General features: G+C 37.5%; 1 protein-coding gene across 2 annotated transcripts; it reads left to right on the plus strand.

Moving 5' to 3' along the window:
- The first annotated feature begins 116 nt into the window (after positions 1–116).
- On the plus strand, positions 117–24,676 carry LOC139149427 (cilia- and flagella-associated protein 61-like). 2 transcript variants are annotated; one of them, XM_070721193.1, is made up of 27 exons: positions 117–244; positions 822–973; positions 1,465–1,615; positions 2,028–2,104; positions 2,475–2,669; positions 2,973–3,105; positions 5,415–5,571; positions 5,902–6,012; positions 6,443–6,469; positions 7,338–7,439; positions 7,936–7,996; positions 8,621–8,696; positions 8,929–9,116; positions 9,652–9,760; positions 10,221–10,418; positions 10,907–11,191; positions 11,818–11,946; positions 12,424–12,551; positions 12,826–13,011; positions 13,384–13,640; positions 15,062–15,403; positions 16,115–16,244; positions 16,907–17,147; positions 18,633–18,740; positions 21,410–21,604; positions 22,782–22,841; positions 23,617–24,676. In XM_070721193.1, the coding sequence occupies exons 2-27, from the start codon at positions 831–833 to the stop codon at positions 23,755–23,757; spliced, it is 3,930 nt and encodes a 1,309-aa protein (XP_070577294.1). In that variant the 5' UTR covers positions 117–244; positions 822–830; the 3' UTR covers positions 23,758–24,676. The 2 variants fall into 2 exon arrangements, with proteins under 2 accessions (XP_070577294.1, XP_070577295.1); XM_070721194.1 differs by lacking the exon at positions 6,443–6,469.
- Positions 24,677–25,848: the final 1,172 nt, after the last annotated feature.

Consider the following 25,848-nt stretch of genomic DNA (forward strand, 5'->3'; position numbering starts at 1 on the left):
AAAATATAAAATGTCCAGAGAATCCAGATAGTCCAGAGAAAAGATGCAAAACTTTTATAGTAACATTACAGATATCGGAAAAATATATCATTATTGATATTTTTTGCCATATCTAGTGCCGGTACTTACATTTTCCGTGAACATGGCTGCCGTTGCCATAGAACAACGCTCCATCATGGCGGATGTGTTTTGGTGAGCTTCTCTGACACAAAACCACGAGTTAGGCATCAAAACAGAAGATAAGGTGGGCAATTTCATACAATGTTCCTCAGTCTTTTTTATAAGCCGTAGTAGATTTGGCTATTCTCGCCGTCGGTGCTTTTCCCACAGTTTTCTTGAGCTGGCTGGTTGAGCTTGTGACCGTCTATGAGATATGCAATTACAATACTGTTATGGTCAATGGACTTTGAAGTGACATTTTCGCATCTTCACATTCTTTGAAATTGACTGGTGTATTGAGAATCAAACTAATTTTGATTACAGGAATATGAATAACGATGTCTCAGCAGTCCATTCTTTGCTCATGAATGCTTTCAGTAGTCTCTATTTCTTTGCAACTGTCCGAAAGCCTTACAAGTTTTACCAGAATAACATTCAATTTCCAAGCAACTTTCTATAGCACCAGTCAAACTTTTCAAGTTCTCACCCATTGAAATGTACTTTTCGATGAACTTGAATTTCACTGACAGTCTTCTATGGTCTCCGTGCTGTCTGACATGTGATGCGCAGCTTCCTCTTGAAGGAAGAGGTGCTAGCCAAGTTATGTGTATTTCATAAATTCATAACTTTCTGAGCTATCTCATTCTACGTTTTGCTTTCAGAGATACAAAATGACAACTTTAATGTCATCAGATGGACCCGCTGAGGTCATCAACGCCAGAAGAACAGAGTCACTCGATGCACCAAATATACTAAAGCTAGTGACACCCAGTACAGAGAGTCTCTTTGGCCTTGTCAATGTAGTCCATCTTATGTGAGTATTCTTACATTTACTGTGAATCCTTACACTATTAATTAATCAAAAGTTTGGTGGAAATCTGAGATTAAAGTTGTGCTTAAAAGGAAAGGAAAAGGGTTTAATACAGTAAATTTTCGATAGGATTCGAACTCACAACGTACAGAACCTAGTCACATCTAGTAAACAGTTTTAGGTAAACAGGGGAAGTCTTCATTCCCCCACTTTTTTTTGCATGAATAATTTAATTGAATCAAGAAAGATTACTTTGTGACAATAATAAGGCTATTGGCTTATTAGAAGCTTGTATTCTGATTCAGTGAATTCAAATAATTCTGCTTTGATATTGTCAAGTAGTAATCCAGAAGAAAATAATTATATTCATTTATTCATTCATTCATTTAAAAACAAAGTCAGGGATATTGAATAATGCATTGATTAAATCATAGACCCTAGGGTCTATGGTTCAAGCTTTCTGGTACTATATCGAGGACATTTTGTGATTACAGAGAAAAGGCCATCTTGGCAGTGACATTGCACAATGACCATGATGAAGTGTTGGCACATGCAGCTTTCTTTGATTACCCAAATATCAGTGGTGTGGATGCAGCAAAATGGCAAAATTGGATGAGTCAATACTATGACTGTAAGACTAATACAGTAAGTCTTTTGCTCATAAACTGTGCCTTTTTCTGTCAAAAGCATTTTGAATTTGGAAAATTATGATGAAAAGTTTCGAACATGGATCAAAAAACAACTTGATCTCAAATTGCAAAACTTCTGATGACGCAAAACAAGACACTACAAATAAATAAGATGGTTGTCAGCTAATAGCTTAATCAGTCTTCATTATGAGGTTATTGAGAAAGACTGCATTTGACAGTCATACAGATGAGCTTGATATTCCTACAGAATATTTAACCTTTGTGAAAAGTTTGAATCAGGGTGTACTCTCCAAAACAGTTTTTTGATAAGAGTTTTATCCGTCTTAAATTTACCAGTTAAACTCCTCATTTTCACTAGCTATTTGAAAATTATGGTTGAGTCAGTAATGTATTTTATTCTCTTACAGCCCTTGAACAGTGCTTTCATGCACTACTTTGTCTCCAAGCCAGAATTCTCACATGGCAGTGCCAGGGAAATCATCAGGTGAGAATAATGCCCAGAGAAATGCTTGATGGAAAAGTGCAAAAAAGTTGTATGTTATGGAGTTTTAACTACAATGCTGTTCAAGAAAAAAGATTTTGGGACAAGTCATTGAATGCAGTGCCCTCTTGGTCAATACCAGAGAAATGGTGATGACTAAATGCTCTGTTTGCTTATCATGTTATGAGTGAAGATCGGTTTCGTTCATCACAACAAAATTTGAAATTTCAGATATTAGTTCATTATTTTTTCATGATTTTGTTCCATACATATAAGCGCAATATTTAGATTGCAAATAATCTTTGTTTTGACCAATAAGTATGACAGCGATATGTTGCACTATTTCTATAAACTCATTTCATTCTCTGAACAGGACTGCATTCAACGCTGTGCCAGACCTTCATTTCATCTACCTTGTGGTACCACAGAATGTCTTTCCAGATCCCTCATTAGCTGACATCTTCAAACCATTGAGTAAGAAGCATGGCGGCAAAGTGCTGGAGAAATGTACAATCTTTGTCTGTCACAGACATGACCTTTGCCCCGTTCTCTTTGTTAGGAAGGCGAGGTGAGTCTTACCATCATGGCAATTCCAATCTCGGACTTTGTTGTTTTTCTGAAATTGAACATCTTGGGAAAGGGAGCCAGGGGTATTTTTAAATTTTTTCAGCAAGCAATCTGCACCAGGTACCTGTTACGCTTCCTTTTTCCCCACAACATCTGCAAAAGAAGACAATGGGCCGCTGAAGTTACTGGGAATTTAATATTCAAAAATAAAGCCTTTGTTGAAAAAAATTTACCCATTGTAGTTGTCAGAAATGCAATATGACACTTTCCATAACACCATCTTGCTTATTTTGTCATTCAACAGAGTTGAAGATCATGATGATTTGACACCGATCTTCAACCATCAGAGTGACATGTTGACCAAGACGTATGGTGATTACTTCCTTGCTGAGTTGATCGAGGCTCAAGATGACAATAACCATGCACTTGTTACTGAGGTAGGCTGCTATCAGCGTGTATTGTATGCCACAGAATTTAGTAGTGCTTTTTCAGTTTACAATGAAATTATGTGTTTGGTACTAAGGCCGCGTTCAAAAAAGTGGGGGGGGGCCTGGAGGAATTCAGGGGGGATTCAAAAATTTTTGGGGTAGTTGAGGGGGGGAACTTGAAAGTTTTGCTCTGCCTATAGGGGGGACCTGAAAATATTTTACTCCCAACATTTTGATGTCGTCCAATGGTTCTAATGTTAGTAATAATTAAACAAATTTAGAACCGTTGTGTCATATTTTATGTCTTTAATCTCGAAAAAGTCCAAAAATGTATGAATGCCATTAAATTTTCGTAGAACAAGTTGGCCTTGTAATGGGGCAGGAGCTACAACTGTTGATAATTTTTCTATATTTCTATGCAATGTATCAAACACAGTTTCTTGGTGTCTCTCTACAGCATGCTGCTTGAAAAACACAATATTCAGTTTGTCAACAAAGCCCCTTTGTCTAAATATTGGTGATAATTGAATGATGCAAATGCACAGTACGCGTAGGCTGTGTTGGCAAGCTGAATACTGGACAGCTCAACATGCTGTAGGGAGTAGAACAAGAACGCAATTGTATAAACTGAACAAAATATTGTCAAAATAAAAAGTTAATACAACTACTGCCCTGCTACTACATACTGGCAGTGACAGTGATACATGTAGCTCTGACTCTGATGTAGTTTAAGAAGAGTTTCGGTCATAGGACACTCAATTGACAGTGAAACATACATCTACTTGTACACAAGATCCAGCCAGAGAGCAACACATAGAAGACTAGGGGACTAACAGTTACCATGGATTTTTGAATTCTGGCATATGAGAACAATCAAATATTAGAGAAAAAGATGGGGTCACCATACTTGATCTTATACAAATGTACCATGAAAAGTCAGTTTTTCTAAAATCACTTAAAATCAATATAAAAACCATTCATTTCAAGTTCATGCAGTGAATGAAATTTTCACATCTCATTGTACCAATAACACAAAAGTAAACTTTGAACAGTAAAGACTCTAATTTAAATGGAAAAATGTGTGACTAAATGGAATCTTTTATTTTTTATCAAATTTGCCATTATTACACTCAAAATTTCTGAGATTAAAACATTAACTTCATGGAATATTTTAACCTTCCAGTATTGTCAATTTTGTAAAACATTTTATAAGTGGCATCTAAGTTGTATATGTCTTGTACTTTTGAAAAAAAAAAATTTCGGTAGGTCACTGTGCTCATTTTTTCACAATTTGGTTAAACATAGCTAGGAATACACAATTTTCATACTCTCTCATGATTGTCATTTTGTGTGCTTTTCAGCTGGTGCCATTGAACTGGCCAGAGTTGGATAAACTCAAGTCGGCTTAGACTGAGAAATCCAAAAAGTTCACTGATGCATTTAAAAATGAATCAATTTAAGAACTTGTCCTAGGTATATGGCTCTACAACCTGCTGATAAGAGGTAGTGTTGAATATCTGCGTGCAGAACGACACATTACATGTTTTTTTACTCTGCGTGCATTCCTAATAAATATGCGGCTATATGGTAATTTTTTGGGGGGGGACTTGAAAATTTTTGAGGGTATTGAGGGGGGGACTTGAAAATTTTTGAGGGTATTGAGGGGGGGATCTGAAAAAAATAAGATTTCAATCGCGATTCCTCCAGCCCCCCCCCCCCCCCCCCCTCCATTTTTTTTGAACGCGGCCTAATCCATCAGAATTTCATACTATGTTTGTGTATTTCTGTGTATAATTGAATGTAGCACTGTAGTGAATGTTAATCTGTTCACCCCAATGCCCTGTAAAGAGGCTCCATTGATAACAAAGCGTTTGGACGAGACCATTGTGGTGAAAGAGTTTTAGATGCATATTCTTGATTGAACAGAAAGTAGTTTGTTTCAACAGATCATGTACTGAACAAAATACTTGCAAAGTGAAACTTAGATCAGTCTACATAAAAACAATTGATATACCATGACACAAAAATGTAATTTAGTTTTGCATGATTTTTGAACCTGACTGAATAATTTTTCTTGACTTGAATCATTGTATCAATAAAAGAATTCTTGTGTGTGGGGTGTAACATTCTCAATATATCTTTTTCATAAACTCTCACTGGCAGTCAACTCTATGTGAATGGAGTATTTATTGCAGAATTGTAAAATCTAAGATCAGTTACTGTAATATATGCATGTAGATTACCAAACCATCAAAAGAAAACTCAATCCCTGTCACAAAATCATAAGAAGTCACTCACGTTCTGTTTCATCTTGTTAGGTTGATGGTACAGCTATTGGCTTTATGAGTATCTGTGGTGAAGTTAGTAACCTGGATCTACTCAATGAGTGTTTTGAATTGGGACCATTCAATGGCTTACGGAAACCACATCCGGATGACATCCTGGAAGCACCCAGGGAACCTTCTCCTGAGCCTCGTAAGTTTCAACTGAGAAGTCATCAATGGCAACATCAAGAGCCATTGATATTATGTTACATTATCATGTTAGATATGTAATAGCTGTACACATTCAGATTTTCTGATATTTGACAGCAACAAATCAAAGCTCTATTTGAGCTCATACTTCTCCAAGACAAGACAAGTGCAATTTTTCCACTGCAGGTTTGGAACATACCGTGCACCACTCACCAAGCTGTCTGAAACAAAGCAGTCCTTATATTACACCTCAAGGGTACATTTCACTGATTTTCTATCAATGTTGTCTTGCAACTAATGATATTTCTCTCCGTGTTGCACACTCTAACAGTGCCTGTTCCAACACCAGCTGCTCCAGGGACAGCAACAGACGAAGAAAGACCAGACACTCAAGGCTCAGTGCAGAAATCAGAAAGACCTGAATCAGGCGACTCCAAAAAAGGTATGGCAGATGTAAATCTCATCTGACAAATATCAATGTAATACATGTATTCTGAGTGAAAATACTTTATTAATAATCATCTCTTTTCCTTTTACTAAGGTGTTCTCCTGTGAACATTCAGTTAAATGAGTTGTGAGGTTCAAAGTCATATTATTGAGTTTTTTGTGTGTATTAAAACAGTAGCAATTAAAGCATCACATAACAGCATGTCTCCAAGTCGAATTGTTGTTTATAAAAATGAATAGTTGAATTTCTTTATGTGTAATTTAAGTGCATGAGTGAAGGTTTTATTTTATTTACAAATACGGTTACCTCAACCTCTAACTGCATGCAAAGCTTTGTTCTTTCTGGTCAGAAAGGGAGTGGTTTAAGTTGTGTTTTCACATCTGCTATTTCTGTGCATGTTTTGTTTTGATGGAAATCTCTGTAGAGTTACAAGAAGACTTTCTGGAGGAAGGTATACTTATCATGGACTAATATAATAATGAATGTAAAATTGTCATTTGTCTGGTTATCATAATTGTCTATGCATAACATGTAAAAGTAATATTTTGGTGGCATTTGGACGACACAATACTTGCTCATAGTGGTAACTGAAGACCAAGTCCAGCCCCTGCTTCCATCCCAGCTCATGTTGAATATTGTAAAGCTCCAGGACCCATCCCTACCTCCATCCCGGCCTCACCTTTCCCAACCTCCCTCCTACATAGATAATCATTTTGCCAATGTTAGTTAGCCTCTTAACCAGAGTCGGTTCAGTACTGTAATATGGATATAAAGTTTGCACTTAACTATGTAATGTCATAAAGTAAAATATGTAATGAGCAGATTAAGCATAGCTGTAATCATATGAAGATCCAATAAATATCAAATCCTTTGCACAGTTACAGTGTATAATTTTAGGCTGACAAATAAGGAGCGCATCATTGGTATCTTATGTAATAATCCATGATATTGAATTGATATGTAATAAATTTATCTGTTTTTACCCGTATTGTGTAGCGAGTAGCTATCCAAAATGTTGTAATTTTATGCATATGAAATCTAACATTTGTGTTGCCATATCTTGACTCTACCAAGTATTTTAAATTTCCATTGTCCCAGTTTTCAAATACATTTTGAGTATCAGAAAAAACTTCTGACTCTCTTGTACTTCAGTGATATATCTATTGCTGACATTTAGAGTTTACTAGTAATTGTCATGTAAAATGGTGAAGAAAATTAGTTCTCATCATCGATGCAGTGAGTCAATGCAAACTGTTCATTTCTTCATGAATTCAGAAATGGAACACAAAGTAATTTGCTTATCCCCCTACTTTTTACAGGAGACCTGTCAACAACACCAGCTGCTGGCAAGACACCCAGTGTAAAAGGAACACCACTGCCCACACAGATGACACCAGGCTCACAGCAACCAGCTTCCAGAGGTAAGTATGTCCAATGCTCTATCCACTTCATAGTAAGAATATGCATCACTTCACTGGTGCACTCTGACAGCTGACATCCATAAATCCATCTGTCTGTGCTCTCATCAAACTTTTACTTTTTTCCAGCGTGACGTCTCCGTTTATGATACCTAAATTATGACACTGCTAGGGTATCTTACATTCTGCTCAAGAGTGTCATGTAATGCACTGATGATATCAGGAGGAACCAGTATGATGAAATTTAATTATTTACCACTTAGTCAACTGCTCAATCAGATCCAGTTCCCTACTTTAGCTATGTGGTATTTTTTTTAAATTTTGTTATGGACCTTGAGTCAAACTACAATTTAATGTTATTATTGAATATCTTTAAACGTGGATTCCATCAGTTAGAGCTGAAAAATTAAACATAGTTGAACCAGACTGAAATACACATTTGTTTTGACATGCTCTCATATTTATGATTTGCGCGCGTGTGTTGTTTTTTTGTCTTCAGAAGGAACAGAAGGAGAAGTGAAAGTGAAAACCAAACTGAGTGAGGCACACATGGGGGAAAGGTATGTACATATTTGTCAGTGTAATCAACTTAGGAGTTTTTCCACTGTCAATATTTGCATTAATGTTTGTAATTCTATTCTTAACTCAGACTGTAATCAATGGTTTGTGTGTAAATATCTACAGTAACCTAAGAGGTTCTGTTGTAAGTAGTGATGGCAATCTAGGGGGCTCTAAACAGCAGTAGTAACCCAAGGTACTTTCCGGGGGTACTTTAGCATTCTATTGTCAATATTGTAGTGACCTTGGAGGTTCTCATGTAGCAATACTACTGACCACCCAGGGACCTTAATTTAGCAAGTTTCTCTCAGAACTCACTACTGATGATATCTGCAACAATGAAAGGTAGGTTGTTGTGAATGTGGATAGGAGGATTTGAAGTTCTATCAGATAATTAAGAGCATCGGCATAGTTTTGTTCATTCGATGTCACTTTCCCTGCAATATTTGTAATTCTTTGGGATGCATTTCTGCTTATGTACTTGTATTTATGACATTGAAATGTAAAATGTGCAGTTACATATTGTATGGAACTAAGTGGTTGATTCACCATACATTTTCTCTACACCAGTAAATCAAGCTCTAAACCTGCTCTAAATACAGTGACTTTGATCTATTTTCCCACAGTACTACTTCCTTGCCCACAGCTGGGGCTGAAGCTGATAGCAGACCAGGATCAGCAAAGTCAGGTCACTCATCCAAGGTCAGCATAATAGATTTGTTCACAGATTCCTTGATTCCAAGAAAATGAGACTATTATTGTCAGTGACAGTCAGGATATGCTAGAAGTTGTTTCATTGAGTATTTCATCATTCGTTTTTTTCTGAATCACGTGTCCATTCTCATTTGTGAGTATTGAACAAAATGTTTGTGTTTTACCCTACAGGGTAACTTTTCACCCTTGCATAACATCCTTGTCATATTTCTGATTCTAGGCGTCAGCTAGCGGAGCTAAATCACCCCCAGCAGAGGAGATGATAGAAGAGCCACCAGCACCTGAGAGAACACCAACACCACAGCTACCATCTAGACTGAAGAGAAAAACATTCAAACCAGTCTACAATGGCCCATCTAACTGTTTCTGTATTCAGTTATTCTGTATTGATGAGAGATATGAGATGAGGTGAGCTTTGTCCAGTGAATTCATTACCAATATGAGTGCTGAATTATTTGAACAAAGGATTAGAATCTGATGGATGTGTGTACATGTGAATTTGCCAAGGGCTCCTCTATCTCATTGATCACTGGATGTCAGGCTGATCTGCTTATGTGATTGGTGTCCATGTAAATTGTCCTCACATCGCATCCACATACCATCGGTCTCTCCTGAAGCTTCATGCTTGGTCATGGTCTGTCTAAAACAAGATTAAAATCTGACTATTTTACTGTTGGTGGGGTGAGCAAGAAATGGCTTAAAATGTATCCATTACAGATTCAATGAAGCATTTTTTCATCATTTTGACTCTGCATGTCCATTGATTCAATTCAAAAATCATCAATCATGAAATTTCCACTTACTCAAACTGAAAAAATGAGCAAAAATATCATACATGCATTACAATACAGGTGATACGGGCATTTATATTAAAATCATACACAACCTTTACATGTAGCCTGGAGATCAACATCAACGCATACCAATCTGTATCCTCCTACAGGTCCATGGATTTTCTACCGATGGCTTTTGAGCTTTTTCCAGATCGAGATTTCTGTATGGTCACCATGCCTCATCTCATTCCAGAGTTTCCACTACTGCAGAACTTTGTGGTAGGTTGAAAAAACAGAATATCTAGCATTGTATTGAAATGTATGCAAGTTCAGTTTATCTCCTCACTCCCTCTTTGCACTTATATTGCTATATTGTACTCTACTGTCATAACCCATTGACTCCAGCATGTATGTGTTTTATCTCTAGGAGAATACCAGAGAAGTAAAATGTGAAGAAGCGTGTTTGTCACTAAAATATCAGTTTTTTATATCAGTTTTTCCTGCCAAATGATTTGACATGGTGTCATTATTTTAAGATTATTGATAGGGCATTGTCTCTGTAAAGTAAGCCATCATTGATTTTCATACTATTGTCATTTAGTTTGTCAAGTGTACAATAAATCTTGTCAAGTTGCTTGCTGTCATGTTCAACAAACCTTTATTGTTCAAATGTTGCAATAAGCAATATAACGGTAATATTAACCTTGTACTATGTTTTTTTTTTGTTATCTCCTTTCAGAGGGTGACACCTCGATGCCCAAGTACACTTCCTCAAGAGCTGTATGTCTTCAACAGGTCTGGTCTCATGCAAAACTTTATGGTCAGCCCTGTGTGCAAGAGCGATGTGCCGGAGATTGAGAAGCTGGTCTCCTCGCTGGAACAGAAGGAGCACTTGATGGCTGATCTACAGCAGTACAACCTGGCTAGACGAGATCCTGTGAGTGTATGAGAATCTATGAATATTTGTATCACCTTTGATTTTTGTCAGTTAAAAGCCCCTCAGCCATGATGCTGATCAGCAGCCCCAAGCAACCCAAAAGACAACAAAAAAGATTACGATGATGATGATGATGATGATGATTACAATTCAAGACTCAGTTCACACTTGACAAAATTAATATAGCTGCCAAGTGCCATGGAGATTGGGTTAGTTTTATTAGACATTTGAGCTGTGTTCAACCTAGGAACATGCAATCCAAGTTACAGCCTTTGAATAAATGATTAACTATGGTGAAAGCTATGGTATCATTTCGAAGACCTACTAAAAACCCCAGTATCCTATTTCCTAATGTACGAGTCCAGCTTTCCATTGAAACAATCAGGCTATACCATTTACAGAGGATTCCAAAGGAATGTATACTTATCTATAGACAGCCTTGCAATAATACCTATAGTTTGTCTCTAACATGTATCACTTCTCTCCAGAATGGTACTCCAATCCAGGCATTCATAGCCAAATGTCTGGACCAGATCGTTGGCGTGGCAGTGACCAGACGGGAGGAAGACATTGAGTACATCCGCTCACACTACAACATTGAAGACTTCATTTACTTCAACCACCACAGACGGCAAGAACACGGCCACCTGCACCACTTTGCACTCAACCCAATATTCCAACACTACTCCAAACACTTCTTGAAGGAGGTCCTGAGACAGTCACACCACTCCTGCCTCTATTACCCAGTCTATCCACCATACACTGACCAGGAGGTAAGACGATAGTGAAAATGTAATAGTTGTAGGGAACCTGTCATATTTCTCATTTGCATAGCTTACGATTGATTTGAAACATGCTTTTATCAAGCCACCAAGTTGTTCATATATGCATGGTTAGAGTAACAGTGATATATGTATGTTTATTACTACACATGGAACATCACAATAGTATTGGAGAGTGCTGTACACAGACCTAAATATTAGCTAATGGATTGTGATCAATGGTTTCTGTAACGGTCATTGCGTACACTTAAGAAATATTGAATATTTCTATCCATTACATTGTTTGGAGATGTTATAACTTTGCACTCGGAAGTAGAATATAGGGGCCGTGCTTGGTCAGTTTGTATAATGTGAACATTATTTTATTATCATAACGTCCTTCCAAAGGAATGGACAATCTCTATTCTGCAAAAATGTGGCAAACCACAGAATACATGAATCAGCTACACAATATGTATTTTTAATAAATGCATAAGCTGTGAACAATGTTTATGAAAAGTGTTCACCAGTGTTTTGTCACAGTTCCTGTAATATGCAGCACATCAGAGATGTCTGTATAAATGTAATATCCACAGACTTTACACCAATGTAGTTGTAAAACACATTTTCCTTTCCAGATCTCAAAAAATCATTCACTGGTGTCTGCTCTGAATTTCATGGTGCCTGTCAGGGCAAGGCGTCAGATTGTTTACCCCAAGGACAAACTTGGTGAGAATGCACCCTCTGACAGAGTGTGCAAGGAAGAGGTATGTACCACATCATGAAATTTGAAACCTTCATCATAGTGTTGCTATCCTTGCGTCATCACACATTCTGTTTTTCCATTTGTCTATTGTACAGGTTGTTTGCATTGTAAATGGAAAATGAAGTGACAGCTCTATTGCCAGTAAATGCCATTTGTGTAGATCAGAATTCAGTTTTATTACATAACACTTACCTTTGAGACAAGAACTACTGTATATGTCTAACTGATACAAAATCTAGATGCACCTACAAATGAATCTTTCACTCACCTAGGGGTCCTTTATAAGCACTAGAAAAACTCATAACTGTAACTGGTCATAACAAAATCATCACTTATTGAAATGGAAGTTCTCAAAAAAGAACCGAAGGTATCACAAAAAAATTGCAATATTTTATTTTCTCCGTGAGAAGACAGATTTGGCAGATTTGGTGATATAGCAAACTATCTTGGATTTATACTCATGTCGTTAACTTTGCAGGAAAAGTATGCCCTGAACCACATCAATCGTAAACTTACCCTGGAACCCAAAGTGACCGTCAATGCAAGAATTGTTGTGGTGGGTGCATCTGACGTTGGTATCTCATTCCTGGAAACTTTGACATTCTGGTGAGTAATCTTATTTTAATATCCCCTTTCGAATAATGCAATGATGTGTTGCTTTACAATTGTATATCTCAAAGTAGCTGAAAAGTTCAGAATTCAAATAAAATTATGCAAATGCCTGGTTGCAAGTTTTTCAAACAACTTTGCAACTGATTTCTCAAGTATGCACTCTGTCTCTTGTTTATCTTTTACAAATTTAAAAAAAAATACTAGTGGCTACTGTACAGTCAGTATACCAATAAATCTTGTTTCCGTTTCCTTTTGATTGATTTCACAGCCCACATCTGCGCTTTAACAACTTGACCTTGATTTCACCCAATGGACTGCCTGGTGAATTGCCGCCTGATCCAGTCAGGTCAAGCTTCTTGTCACAAAGTCAATGCTACTCACAGGACGAACTCTCCCAGATTTCTCTGCGGAGCTGGGTCAATGTGGTCTTTGGTAAAATGATTGCCATAAATAGGTGAGTTAGTGTTGGGCAACATCTAATATTTTATTCTCTACTGGTTTAGTAAATAGGACTTGTTCTGTTGTGTTCAACCTTTTTATCACCATGGTTTGGCCCAAACCGATTGTTATCAATGGTGATTGTGAACCTCTTTACAGGGAATAGGGATGAACAGGTTAATGGTCACTGATCCACAAAGTTCACTACCATTTAGTAGTTAGGAGCAAGAAATTGAGATATCCAAATGGAACTTTCAATCTCAAAGGTTTGCATTTTTAATTTTACAAAGGAGCTTGAAATTCTCAATCAAAGAAGCTGATAATTTAGGCATTGCAAATCCCAGTTTTAGCATGATACTGAATCTCGGACCCATTCGTTATTTTTCAGAGTAAGCAAGTATGTAGTGGTTACCGGTGGAGCCAGAGTTCCTTACGATCACCTTGTACTGGCCACGGGACAGCAATACCAAGTCAGTGCTCCAACAGAAGCCAATGTGGATCAGTTGTTGACCAATGAGGAGGTTCCTAACAGCCCAAACAGACGGTTCAGCGGCGTAAAACCAAGCAACACATTTGTAATCAACGATGAGTACGACGCATTTGAGGCAAAGCGATGGCTCATAAAGAGATTTCTGAATACTGAAGGTAGCGTCAATTGTTTGTTCCCATCAAAATGTCTAAGGATACACCCCAGCATATCTCATGAATTTGTACAAAATGAAAGAATTTGAATTTGTTTGAAGTGATATTGTAAAACTGTGAAAACAACAGCAAGAATGTCATCTGGTTTTTTTGTAGGTCTCTAGGAACTCAACAAAGCATTTGTTGTTTTCTGGTGCCTAAAAGGCAGCATGCATTCCTCAGTTGTGCACTTCAACTCCAACATGATTATCATGACAGCATGCATATTTTATCATTACACTGCACTGAAAGATTCACATCACTTCGATCTGTCAATCTGTTGTGATGTAAGGTTTTACTCTTTGCCTATGATACCAGTAATAACACCAGTGAGAAAACATTCAATGCTTTCTCAATACACATCATCATGATAAATGCATAGCATCTCTATTTTGGTTTCAAAAATGTTTGTGGGACTCTAAGACAGGGATGAGAGGATATGGAATAGAATAAAATATCTTTTCTTGCATTTAGAAATCTGAAAGGTTTTCAAGGTGGTAACTTCTTTCAAAGTTGATCATATTGATTGATTATCAGTTTTGGTATCAGGTAGCATGTCAGTCTTAACTATCTCTTACCATCTGTACTTTCTGCAAGTCAAAAAAAATAATTGGACAACAGCTGATGACCTTGTCCTTGGAGATAAATAATCCCCCAGTCTTCTTTTGTTGGAGATGGATTTAGCTCACTGCTGGAGTTTTTCTCTGCCATAGAACTTTTTACACAGTACACTTACATTAGTGTCATGCTGAGCTGATGTTGTACTGTTTTTTCAAGGGTATACATCCTTGTCCTGTGATTATGAGATCATAAGGATAAGGATCATGGAGGAAATGTTTTAGTTTCACTTTGTGGTATCTGTATTTTAATTGTGACGATCATCTGATCATGTGACTCACCAAATGATTGACAGACTGAAAAGAAACATGTTGGATGTCATCATGGTGTACTACAACTATGTTTGTATGTGTGAAGAAGTCTTGATAGGCCTTGTGTAGAGTCTTGGTTTTCCTATCTGGACCCTATGTTTTTACAGTTCAGTACTCTCTTGTCACCAGACTGAGATGTATTTCCGTAATAATTACAACTGGATGGGTGGACCATAGACCCTTGAGAAAAGCAAGGTCTATGGTTGGACTTAGGGTTATATTGAGTGATGGTCCTGCAAGGAAGGTTGTCCATTGGATGTAAGGATTTAGGATATCATCTAAAAATATTCCAGGGTTGTGATGGAGATCGTCTTTTTGAAATTATGAATTTTCACTATTTTGAAATACTATTTTATTCATCAATAGTAGTTCTGCAAATGTTAGAAAGTACTTATATAATCTTATCAAAGATTCCAAATTATTTGAAGTTCACCATAGTTTTTTTTCTGATAATAGGTAAAGCTATAGTTTACGGCAACACAATTGATGCCTATGCCACAGTGCAAACCCTATTGACCATTGGTGTGCCGGGTGAACGCATTCAGCTGGTGGAACCACCGCGCAACTACCAACCAAGCTGCTTCAATAACTCCACAGTGGAGAAAGCCATAGCTGCCGTACTGGCGGAGAAGGGTATTCAACTCTACTCGGGCTTCTACCTGGCGCAGTGGAATGACGGCAAGGGTGGTGATGAAATCTGCAAGGCATCGTTCACCTCAGAGACTAAACCTATCACGTTGGAATGCTCGGTGTTCTTCTGTTACAACAGACAGGCTGTGGATTATGAAGCATTCAAAGGTAAACAAGACATTCATTACCCAGGTTTGAGGGTCACTACTAACAGTCTCTTTTTTTTTTATCAGAAGTCCCCTGTCTTCCATTGTGTAAATTTCAGCATTATTCTCCAACAAATCGTGCCATAATGTAGTTTTTTCTTTAGTCGACCTTTACAGTCACTGAACCTTCTTACAGAACTATGAAGATTTTCCCATTTACGGTATTCCAAGGTGGAAAGGGTCTTTTCTCAAAAGATCCTCTTCAGCCAGTTTCAAACCAGACAATCATCAACTAGATTACCGTCTCGAAAGAGCTTTGCAAAGTCCAATAAATGCGGTACCTGTAAAGGCAAAAAGGAAAACAAAACAAAACAGGAGATCAAGTAGTTGAGACTTGTACCTGAAAAAGTGTCATCTATAATTCTATATAAATTCTATTTCTATAGAAATATAATTTAAAACACACTAAATCAAATCAGCTTGCATTACTATATGTCTTAAAATCACTTGAAAGATGGTGAGAATGAAATCAGGAATCTGTAATGAGAAATTAACAAAAACATCAATCCATAGTGTTTATAGGATTCTAAAAGATACATAATTATAGAGTGTGGAATTTTTCCATTGTAATATTGAGTATCAGTACAATTTGCTTTAAGTCTTTCTCCTTGCTGTAGTATTTTAAGAGGGCATCATTATAATACCATTATACCATTTTATCATTTTCTTACAGCAATAAATGACAGCTGTCTTGTGTATGATGGTAAACTGGTCATTGACGGTAATTTCCACACAAATGACCTTGCCATTAGAGCTGCTGGCCCTCTCACCAAGTTCCAGAGAAAATACCACGCTGACCAGTGGTGAGTCTGTTTTAGTGTATTTTCATGCTGGTTCATAATTTTTGTAGGGAGTTAATAAAACACACAGGAAATAATGTATATTATTGCCTGAATACATGGGTTTATGTGCCCGAGAGCAGGTGACAATTTGCCCGACGCCAGGAGGGCAAATTGTCTCCTGCTGCGAGGGCACATAAACCCATTTATTCAGGCAATAATATTTTTATTACATGCCTCTTCACAGTTAATGCTATATGACATTTAGTTACATGCAGGGCGTTTTCAAACAATTTTACCATTATCGACCAGCATCAAACAGATTTTAACGAAAATTAAAATAGCAGTGCGCGCATGGATATTTTACATCTAGCGTAAAGCGTCTATTTTGACGTAGAAAACGTCGAAAGGCTTCACTGGACTGGGTAACCGTGGAAACCGGTCAGTACATCGTTCACCGGCCCGCTAACATCCCGGATGTTCCTATTCAAATCAATGCACTGATTTGCACTCACATCGAGGCATGTAATAATTAACATAATAAACATGTAATCTGCTTGAGATGTATGTGCAGTCCATTACTGGCAAAAATGGCTGCTGTGTTTTGGGTTCTTATTATAATATATGCAATATGACGATACCAGCACTTCTTGAGATTACTATGATTATTCTCCCATTCGTTGTAGGACCCATGCTAACTTCAACTCCAAGGAGGTAGGCTTCATGCTGGCGTCCACCATGCTGCGTCTCTTTGATCCAACTATAGAAAACGACGCCAGGCCACCAGCGGAGCCTCACAACTTGATACCGATGTACCGCAACGCCAAGGTTGTCAGTGCTTCTCTCCCAGGAGACTACAACTACCTATATTTCGGCAAGCCAAGCTTGAATCAGTCACTAGACGCCCTGATGGCACAGCAAGATTATGTGAGTACCAGACGTGATATGGGAAAAGCAAGTTTTCCTTTTGTTTTGCAAACTGGAAAATCTCTCTAAATTTTCAAATGGTACATATGTGTATTCACACCTGGACACCAATGGCAAATTACAACTAAAGCACAATATTATTTCTGTCAAATAGGAAAATGAATTGTGAATAATACTAACATTTCTGTTTTGAAAAAGATAACTCACGCTTCCACTTTGGACCATCAAATACCTTTGACTTTCTCTTTACCATGTCTCCTAGGAGTTTTGTACATGCCATCTAAATGGTATGCTCTTCAACATTTCAAAAATACGTTCCAAGTATATTCATACAGGTCATGATGATATGCAGTTGGAAAAAGCTTGCAATAAGTTAACTATTTTTGCCGAGGGCAAAATGTGACAGTTCTTATGGTGCAAATGTATAATAGTGCTTTCTTCCTGGAAAACACGCATTTCTGATTACAGTAAACAAATTAATGAGCAATACAAGAAAACAATGTTGGTTCATGGTGCAAGGATGATAGAAACCCAAATACAAGGCCACTACTCTGTTGAGGGTCCAGTCACCTTGAAAGTGGACTGTGAATTCTAAAAATAGCATGTTGTTTCACTGGCATTTCAATGAAGTATAAGATTGTAAAGCACTTTGGAATGTTAGGACAACTGATTCCTGTTTTTGCACACGTGAGCTAAAAACAGCTCGCCATGTACCAATGTCTGTCTCTCTGTCTCTGTCTCTGTCTCTGTCTGTCTCACTGTTTGAGTATATGTCTGTTTGCATCAGAATCAGATTTGGTACATACCAGTAGATTCCCTTTTGGAATGGCAAAATCTGATTATATAGTTATTTTGTGGGCTTTGCTTCCATAATTAATGCCTATTCAAATGTTCTGAGAATGACTGCGTCAGATCTTTTGAATCCTACTACAGATGTTGATTGCTGAAATGAATGACAGATTTCAAATTCATTTAGTAATTTCTTGAAAATGACCATGCTTCATTGCATATTTAATAAACTTTTAGGATGTTCATCCAGGATGACTTGAGTAAAGTTGTTGAAAGTTATAACATAAATTGATGATACAAAGATTGTAGTGGAAGACATAGCAGTGTCATATTACCTAATTGCCAATTCACATATTTTATGAACCTTCTCAATTCTCTATAAGGTTAGACTTTTGACAGAATGATGTACTGCTGTGATTTTACTCAGTAATGCCTATTAATTTTCACTCTTTTCAAGAACAAAATGCAACATTAATTTCAAGGATATAGATATGCCAAACTAATCTAGCTTGTGTAATAGTTCACTGTAATAGTACAGTAGAAAAGTGAAGTTTCACAGGAGTTTCTTGCATAAGGTAACCCCTCTGCAGCTTGAGTGTCAACTATATTCATGCTTTCACCTTATGGAGAGTGAGTATATTTTGTCAAAGGTCCCCCCATTACTATTTATTTTTAATCTCTTTATTGCTATGACAGGGTGAAGAATTGATCACTGGTCATCCTGAGAGTGAAAGCACAGGATATTTCCGAATTCACGTCAACCAATATAACCAGATTGAGACGGTCACTTGCCTCTCCAAACAGGTTGGAAATGTTTACTTCATTCAACTTTTTGTTGATAACTTTAGCTTTGTAAGAAATCCGTGTATATTCATGTCACAGCTTTGTAAGAAATCTGCCCTTATTCATGTCATAGGTTATCTGTAATCAAAGAATAAGTGGATTCATACTGATAGCATTGCATATTAGGGACTGGTCAGTTTCTTCGGCCGGGGGGGGGGGGGGAATGGGTGGGTGGATTATTTTTTGCTGACGTCAAAAGTGGCTGACCCCCCTATTCCAAATTTTGAAAACAGGGTGACCCCCCCCCCCCCGCCCCCCCCCCCCAACTCCCCCCCACGCGCCACCCCCCCCCCCCCCCCCTCCCCCCCCCCCCCCCCCCCCCCCCCCCCCCCCCGGCACGCGACATAGGTAAAACAAAAGGTGGACATAAATTTTATATACATATATATATATATATATTATATATATATATATATATATATATATATATATATATATATATATATATATATATATATATATATATATATAGGTCTATATCTATTATATTTTACATTTTACATATATTTATATTTTAAATAGTCATTCTGTGTTTTAATTAAATTGTTGACATGTCAGTTGTAAGATAGGAATTTCAAAGTGTCAATCTTAAAGTTTGAATACAGTACATTTTGAATGAGCTGTATTTTGAATGAGCTGTGAATGTATTTCACACTTTCTATGCTTAACCAGATGTCCTGAACTGTTGTACAGAAATGGATGTCAATCATTAATATCAAAGAGGAAAAAGCAGTGAATCAAAAACTTTGATGGGTGTAAAGACTTGCCAACCATCCAATTAAATCTCCTGAGGAGCCATAGAGAGCTTTTTTAGCCAAATCTGATGTGTACAGTGTCTGAGAGGACCTTTTCTTGTAACATTGAAACCATAAAAGCACAGCTAATAATGACAAAAACTGCCTTTTTTAACTGTTATTTTGTTCATAGAAAAGCATCTTTCTACAGAAAACCTGTGAGACAAAGGAAAATAATTGCATCAATGAGAAGGAAAGATATCTTGTCATTTTTCTATCTCTAAAATAAGTCACTGTATCAAATATGTATTTTGAAATATTTGTGCATGTTGCTTTCTCATACTGAATTCTCATAGAGAGAACAGAAAAGTATCAGGAATTTGTCATCCTTTTCATATGAAATGCAGACTTCATAATGGTACACTTTCACTTAGCAAACATCAAGATATCTCTGATTTATTAAAGTATGGCGCCCGAAGGGCGCGCCAAAAAATATGAAACATCCTGATATCTCTGATATATATGCCTTGTATATTAAAGTCATGCACCTGAAGGGCATGCTCAAAAATGTCTGATATATTAAAGTACATGTAATGAGCTTGAAGAGCACGCTGAAAAATATTGAACATACAGATATCTCTGATGTATGTATGCTTGATATGTTAAAGTTGGGCGTGCTGAAAAATATGACTGATTATTAAAGTTACGCGCCAGAAAGGCGTGCTGAAGAATACAACTGAATGATGAAATTTGTGGCTGACACTAGCATTTTAGGCAATATGAGCCTGTGTCAAAATTCAAAAACACACTGACCCCCCTTATTGGGCATTTCAAAAACATGGTGACCCCCCTATCACCAAAGTCAAAAACAGGGTGACCCCCCCCCTTGAATCCACCCCCCTAGGCTGAAGAAACTGACCAGTCCCTTAGTAGTTGGAACCTGCTATTTTGAAGTGTAACGTGCAACAGTTTTCATAAGCCGTGTCAATGAATCCAGCCATTCAATGGCAGCTTGAAACAAGACTGATATAGTGGTCAGTATATGATATAGTGGTCAGTATATGGTAATGGACAACAGTAAAATAATGTCAGTGCATGCATCCAATTCATGGGCTGGAAAAATGTTATTCTGTGCTAATGTATACTCCTTGGAAATGTACTACTCTTTGACTAGTTTGATAACCATTCTGTCCAAAAGTAAACAGAAATATTGAGGTGCAATCGAGCCATTATTTAGAGTAGAGATATGATTTCATTGCTGTAAATTTACCAGCAACTGTGAGGAGTCAAAATATCCGCCAGCCGTCACTTCCAAATAAAACATTGAGTTGCAGGAAATTTGGATGAACACACAACTATCTCGGTGTTTTCAAAGTGATCACATTAAAAAAAAAATGTATATTTGAAGAGAGCGGAGGACTTTTGTTGTTTCTAAACTCTGTCCCTAGAGACACATTGAAGTCTACAGTTGTGGCGCCAGAACTGACAATAGCATTTTCAGACAACTTCAAAGATTACCACAGTAATGATATTGTTGCTGTCAGTGAATGACTTGATGCATTGCTGTGTGGTCATTTTGACCACAGGCACTTCCGAACATGCATCTGTCAAAGCCAAATGACTTGATCTTCAACACAATAAAACAGTCCCAGAAAAGCAGTACTGTCGGTGACAGTCAGAACCATTTACCGGTTGTCATTATCATGCTACAAGTCTTTCAGCATGTACGTCATACGTGTTCATGAGCTTTATATGTAACCATGGTGATGCTGACCACATCCTGGTCTGGTGATGAGCAGGTTTTATCTTTTGTTGCTCCTCTTTTGTTTTCTCTGTCATTATGTTAGTCTTTTTCTCCGTTATTTATTAATATGTAAACCTACGTCAATTTTGCAGCCCGTTGATACCGGTAACCTCCTGTGTCTGTATGGATTACATGAGAGACTTCTGAACAACATGATGTCCCGATTCCAGGAGGGACTCATCAAAGACTTCTATGCTTTCTTCCGGGAGACGTGGTCCCTGGCGATATTCCACGACCGCTTTGGTGACTTCAGACAAGAAGTGCGTGAGCTGCTCATCCAAAGACCGGTGAGTGGCCTTCGGGAGAGATATCTTCTGGGGATCTTTTTTGTTCAAATTGGAATCTGTGTGGATGGGTGGGTGAGAGGAGAGGGAGTTCTCTTTTCTACACCAGTGATTTCTGATAATGGGAGAACAGAGACTGGCCTGAGAGGTAAACATGTGAGGACAAAGAACACATGGTGGTTTCAACACCATTGTCATTAATACCTCAAAATCCATTCCTGTATCGACAGATTCAAGCCTAGGTGTTTGTATGTGTAGACAGTATGTGTGTCTGTGTATTGAGATTGTGCAACGTGTCCTTCAGAGCACTCAGATACTTTTTAAATGACAATGAGAGAAAAAGGGCAATCTTGTGTAAGGGCTAGACTTTTGCTTGTACAGTTACAAAGTCTGTTACATAAGTAGGTTTTTAGTGGGTGAAATGTGCAGCAGTGGTAGCAGACTTCCCACCGTTAAGACCAGGAAGTTCTCACTGTTACAGTAAGACCAGGAATGACTTTTTAAGCAAGGAAGCGTCCAGGAAGTCTGCACATAAGGCCTGATGCAATATGCATTCATTGTGTAATAGAAATGTGTAAGCTTATTACAGCACACAGAACAAACAAATGCCATTAGAGTTTAATATATCTCAATTTCCAAGAAAGTAATTGGGGGAGCCTGGGGCTCCTCTGGAGAAATCAGCACAATCTCCAATTTCAATGAAATGAACACAGCATGGTTAATCTCAGAGAAATAAACACAGACGTGCAATTGACGTCATGGCAATTTAGTGAAAACATTCACAAACAATGATTCCTCACCAGACAATGTAATTGTTGATGTCTTTCATAAGATCTGTTAACTTTTTATGCATCACGTACATCTAGTGTCAAAATGCGCATAATTCTGGAAATGAGGAATAGGAAAGTTTTTGCACACTGATCATGCAAAAGTCAATGTATGTCTGTAATTATTAGTTTCTTTTCATACTCCTATCAAGAATCTAAAATGTACCCATCTCTGCCATTCAAACTATTTTTAATTTTCGGTTTGTCACTTTGTATCATTATATCTCTTGCCTGTTTGCTGTCAGCTGACTGCCAACTGCATGAAAACACTTGATTGCATTACACTGGGAAATTATAGCAAGAGTAGGTTGGGTACGGTATGGAATACATCTATTGATAATTTTTTTTTACAGTCCACTGACATGGCTTCTCTGGAGGAGAAAGTACGTGACCTGATTGATCAGGATTTACAGGTATGTATATACATTAGACATTTTTTTAGATGAACAGAAGTCAATATTTCGGTTGATGAAATTCAAGTCAAAAATTGTCTTTCTGTTAAAATGTGTGCAGTATACTGCAGTCATGTGAAATCAAATGAGATGAATTAGAAAGTTTCGTTTTTTAGATCATGTGCAACTGATTGTTTGGTGAGACGTATATCTGCAGACAACATTCCCCAGACTGCATTTTCCCTTCTTCAACAGTAGTTAAGTCTACATTCATGATAACAACCACTGAATTCAATCACCTTGCATCATAGGGAGGGTGTTATCCTGTTATTGGCTTGTCACCAATCACAGGCCACCAAGGATTTGCATACAGGCAGCTACATCAAAGTTTTCATTGCATCACACACTATGGAAAAGAATTATTGATTCTGTTTTAGCTGGGGTTCAAAAGTGAAACAGCATTTTAGTCAATTGAAAAGGCAAGCCAAAGTCATCTGGAGTTTTGCGATAGTTTTCATCCAGTTGATACTTGTCCAGAAAATCAGTGGCGTAGGATATTTCTGCAATGCATTATGGGGTCTCCAGTTTCATTTTAATGGCATGGTACATATCCTTCTGCTGAAAATACAGGCATGGTCTTTTTAATTTTACAAACTTACCAGTTATATGCAAAGTTGAATAGTACCTAACAATGTCCCTCGAGTGTAATAAAATGATGTTCAGTGCCTTTTTTGGGTGCATTCCTTTCATCCTTAACATCTCCACTAATGTCTTTTTTAAATGTTTTATTTTCTAGCTTGAGAAGAAAGATCGTAAATTCCTGAATGACGCATACGAAGAGGGCGGATACAAGAGATCTGTAGAAACCCGCTTACTGAGTTTCTTGAGCTACAACCATTATCATTTACCGATGTACGCCAAACCTGGAATGGTTTGAAAGTCCAGGAAGATCAACTTAGGCTGTATCCAGGGCAGTGGAATTTTAGTGTCGACAGAACGTTTGTGCTGAGAAGAGAGAGCAAAAGTCTGTATGGATATGGAAAACACCTTTCAATATTATACAAAGGATGAACTTTTTGATAACATCCTTAACATAAATAAGAAATTTTTGTGTGTGTAAATAATATGATAAAGTAAAACAACATGTAGGTATGTACTTAAATGTTATAAACAAGGCCATAGAAATTTATCAAACCATAAATTAAACATATTACAATTTTTTTTTACTGGAAGCAAACTGCATTTCAAGTTTTTGTCTATACAAGTAATTTGGGGAAGTGGGCGGGGGGGCTATTTTTTAATAACTGTAAACCTGTAAACCATAGACCCTAGAGAAAAACTATGGTCTATGTGTATATAGTTTTGATGGCTTTTAACATCCAGGCAAGCTCTGGACACTGAACAAATTCACTTAGAGAACTGATAATAATTCTTAATAGAAACAGATGAATTATACAAAAAGAATATTGATCTAAATGAAGAAAATGTTTGTTTCAACGCCGCCCTTTGTCATATAGGAAATACTTTGGTGGTGATTATTTCCTCATTGAAGTGAAGTATAGACAAAGCCATTGGTATGGATTGATGTGCTGGAATGTTATTCTATGTATGTCTTGGAAGCCTGGGTCACTTACACATCTCCGATTGCAGTCGTAATGTTACAATTATTTGAGAAATCCTCTTGAATGGCAATGATACTGTATATAAGTATATTGAGTATAGAATGTGAAAATGCAAATATTGATACCAAGCACCGAATGTCAGGTATTTTTCCTCATCTTCATGCAGTTGGGTTTTTTTTCATGCTATGTTATGTTACCATGGTGAGAAGCAAATAAATGTTTGTATTAAAGTGACCTCATGGATTACACTATGGTCTATTATACGCCAGACAGTTTTGCAACTTGAACTGACGTAATTCCTGGGCTCGGGCGCTGTATTACATTGTTGTCCAAACTGCTATTGTAACTTATATCATTCAACCAGGTCCCCTTTACTGCCCCTAGACAAAAGATGGAACTAATTGGTTGTATATGCTAACTTTTCTCTGTAGATGAGCTGCAGAAAGGGCTGCTTTCATCAAGTCAGACCTTTGAAGACATACAAAGAACTTCATCAGGCCAGACTTTTTTTCTCGACTAGACAGTACTGTCTCCAAGCGAGACACAGTACCCCAGATTTTGGATTTTAAAATTTTTGGCAAAGTTTCAAGGATGTCGCCATGACATGTCTGACATTTTTTGCTGGCATTTGCATACAAGCGGGACCCTTGTTGGCATTTTGCCCCCAAGAGGTATAACTACTTTTCAAGGTGCCAGACCCTTGAAGCTACAAATGTAGGTGCCTTATAGCCAAATGTGACTTAACTATAGAGGGCGCTGAGGTACATGTAGTACTATCAACTTCTCTGGCTGCTACCAAGGACTGATGGCAGCACCATGATGTTCAACATTGATGTGCATTCCAGACAATATTGCAACTCTGATGCATACTGTTACTTACCAGGCCATACGTGGTATGAAAATTGACGTGAAAGCATTGAAATAAGAGTATTAGACCATGATCAAGAGCATTCAGTGCCTATGATACCATATTTTAGTTCCCTGGGAAGAATGTGTCCCAGGGCTCCACTCCACTTAACAATGGAAAAACTGAGACAAGGTAACCTTGAATATGCACACTTCTCACTATATTGAGTTTTGCTGTTGGAGTTTTAGAAATACCACTCTGCAGTTGTGCGCTCTTTAGCATTCTTTGACAGTATCATAGCTTTGTTGGTGAACATATGTCGCACACAGAGAATAGTTGCAGACTTGATGAGCAAAGGCTAAATTTGCACACAGTCAAGCAAGACTTTGGAATAATTCTTAGTTTTTGCTCAGTTCCAAGTTTCAAATCTCCCTTGAACAGAAATGTATACGTTTCAACTGTGCAGAAAAGTGTTCATTAAGTGTTGGCTTCCAAGTGGATCTGTTGTCTTCAGAGGTCTGGCCATATTTAGGCATTCTATGCAAGCATGTGTAAAGAG

This window comes from Ptychodera flava, chromosome 14 (assembly GCF_041260155.1).
Source record: "Ptychodera flava strain L36383 chromosome 14, AS_Pfla_20210202, whole genome shotgun sequence".
Classification (NCBI taxonomy): Eukaryota; Metazoa; Hemichordata; class Enteropneusta; family Ptychoderidae; genus Ptychodera; species Ptychodera flava.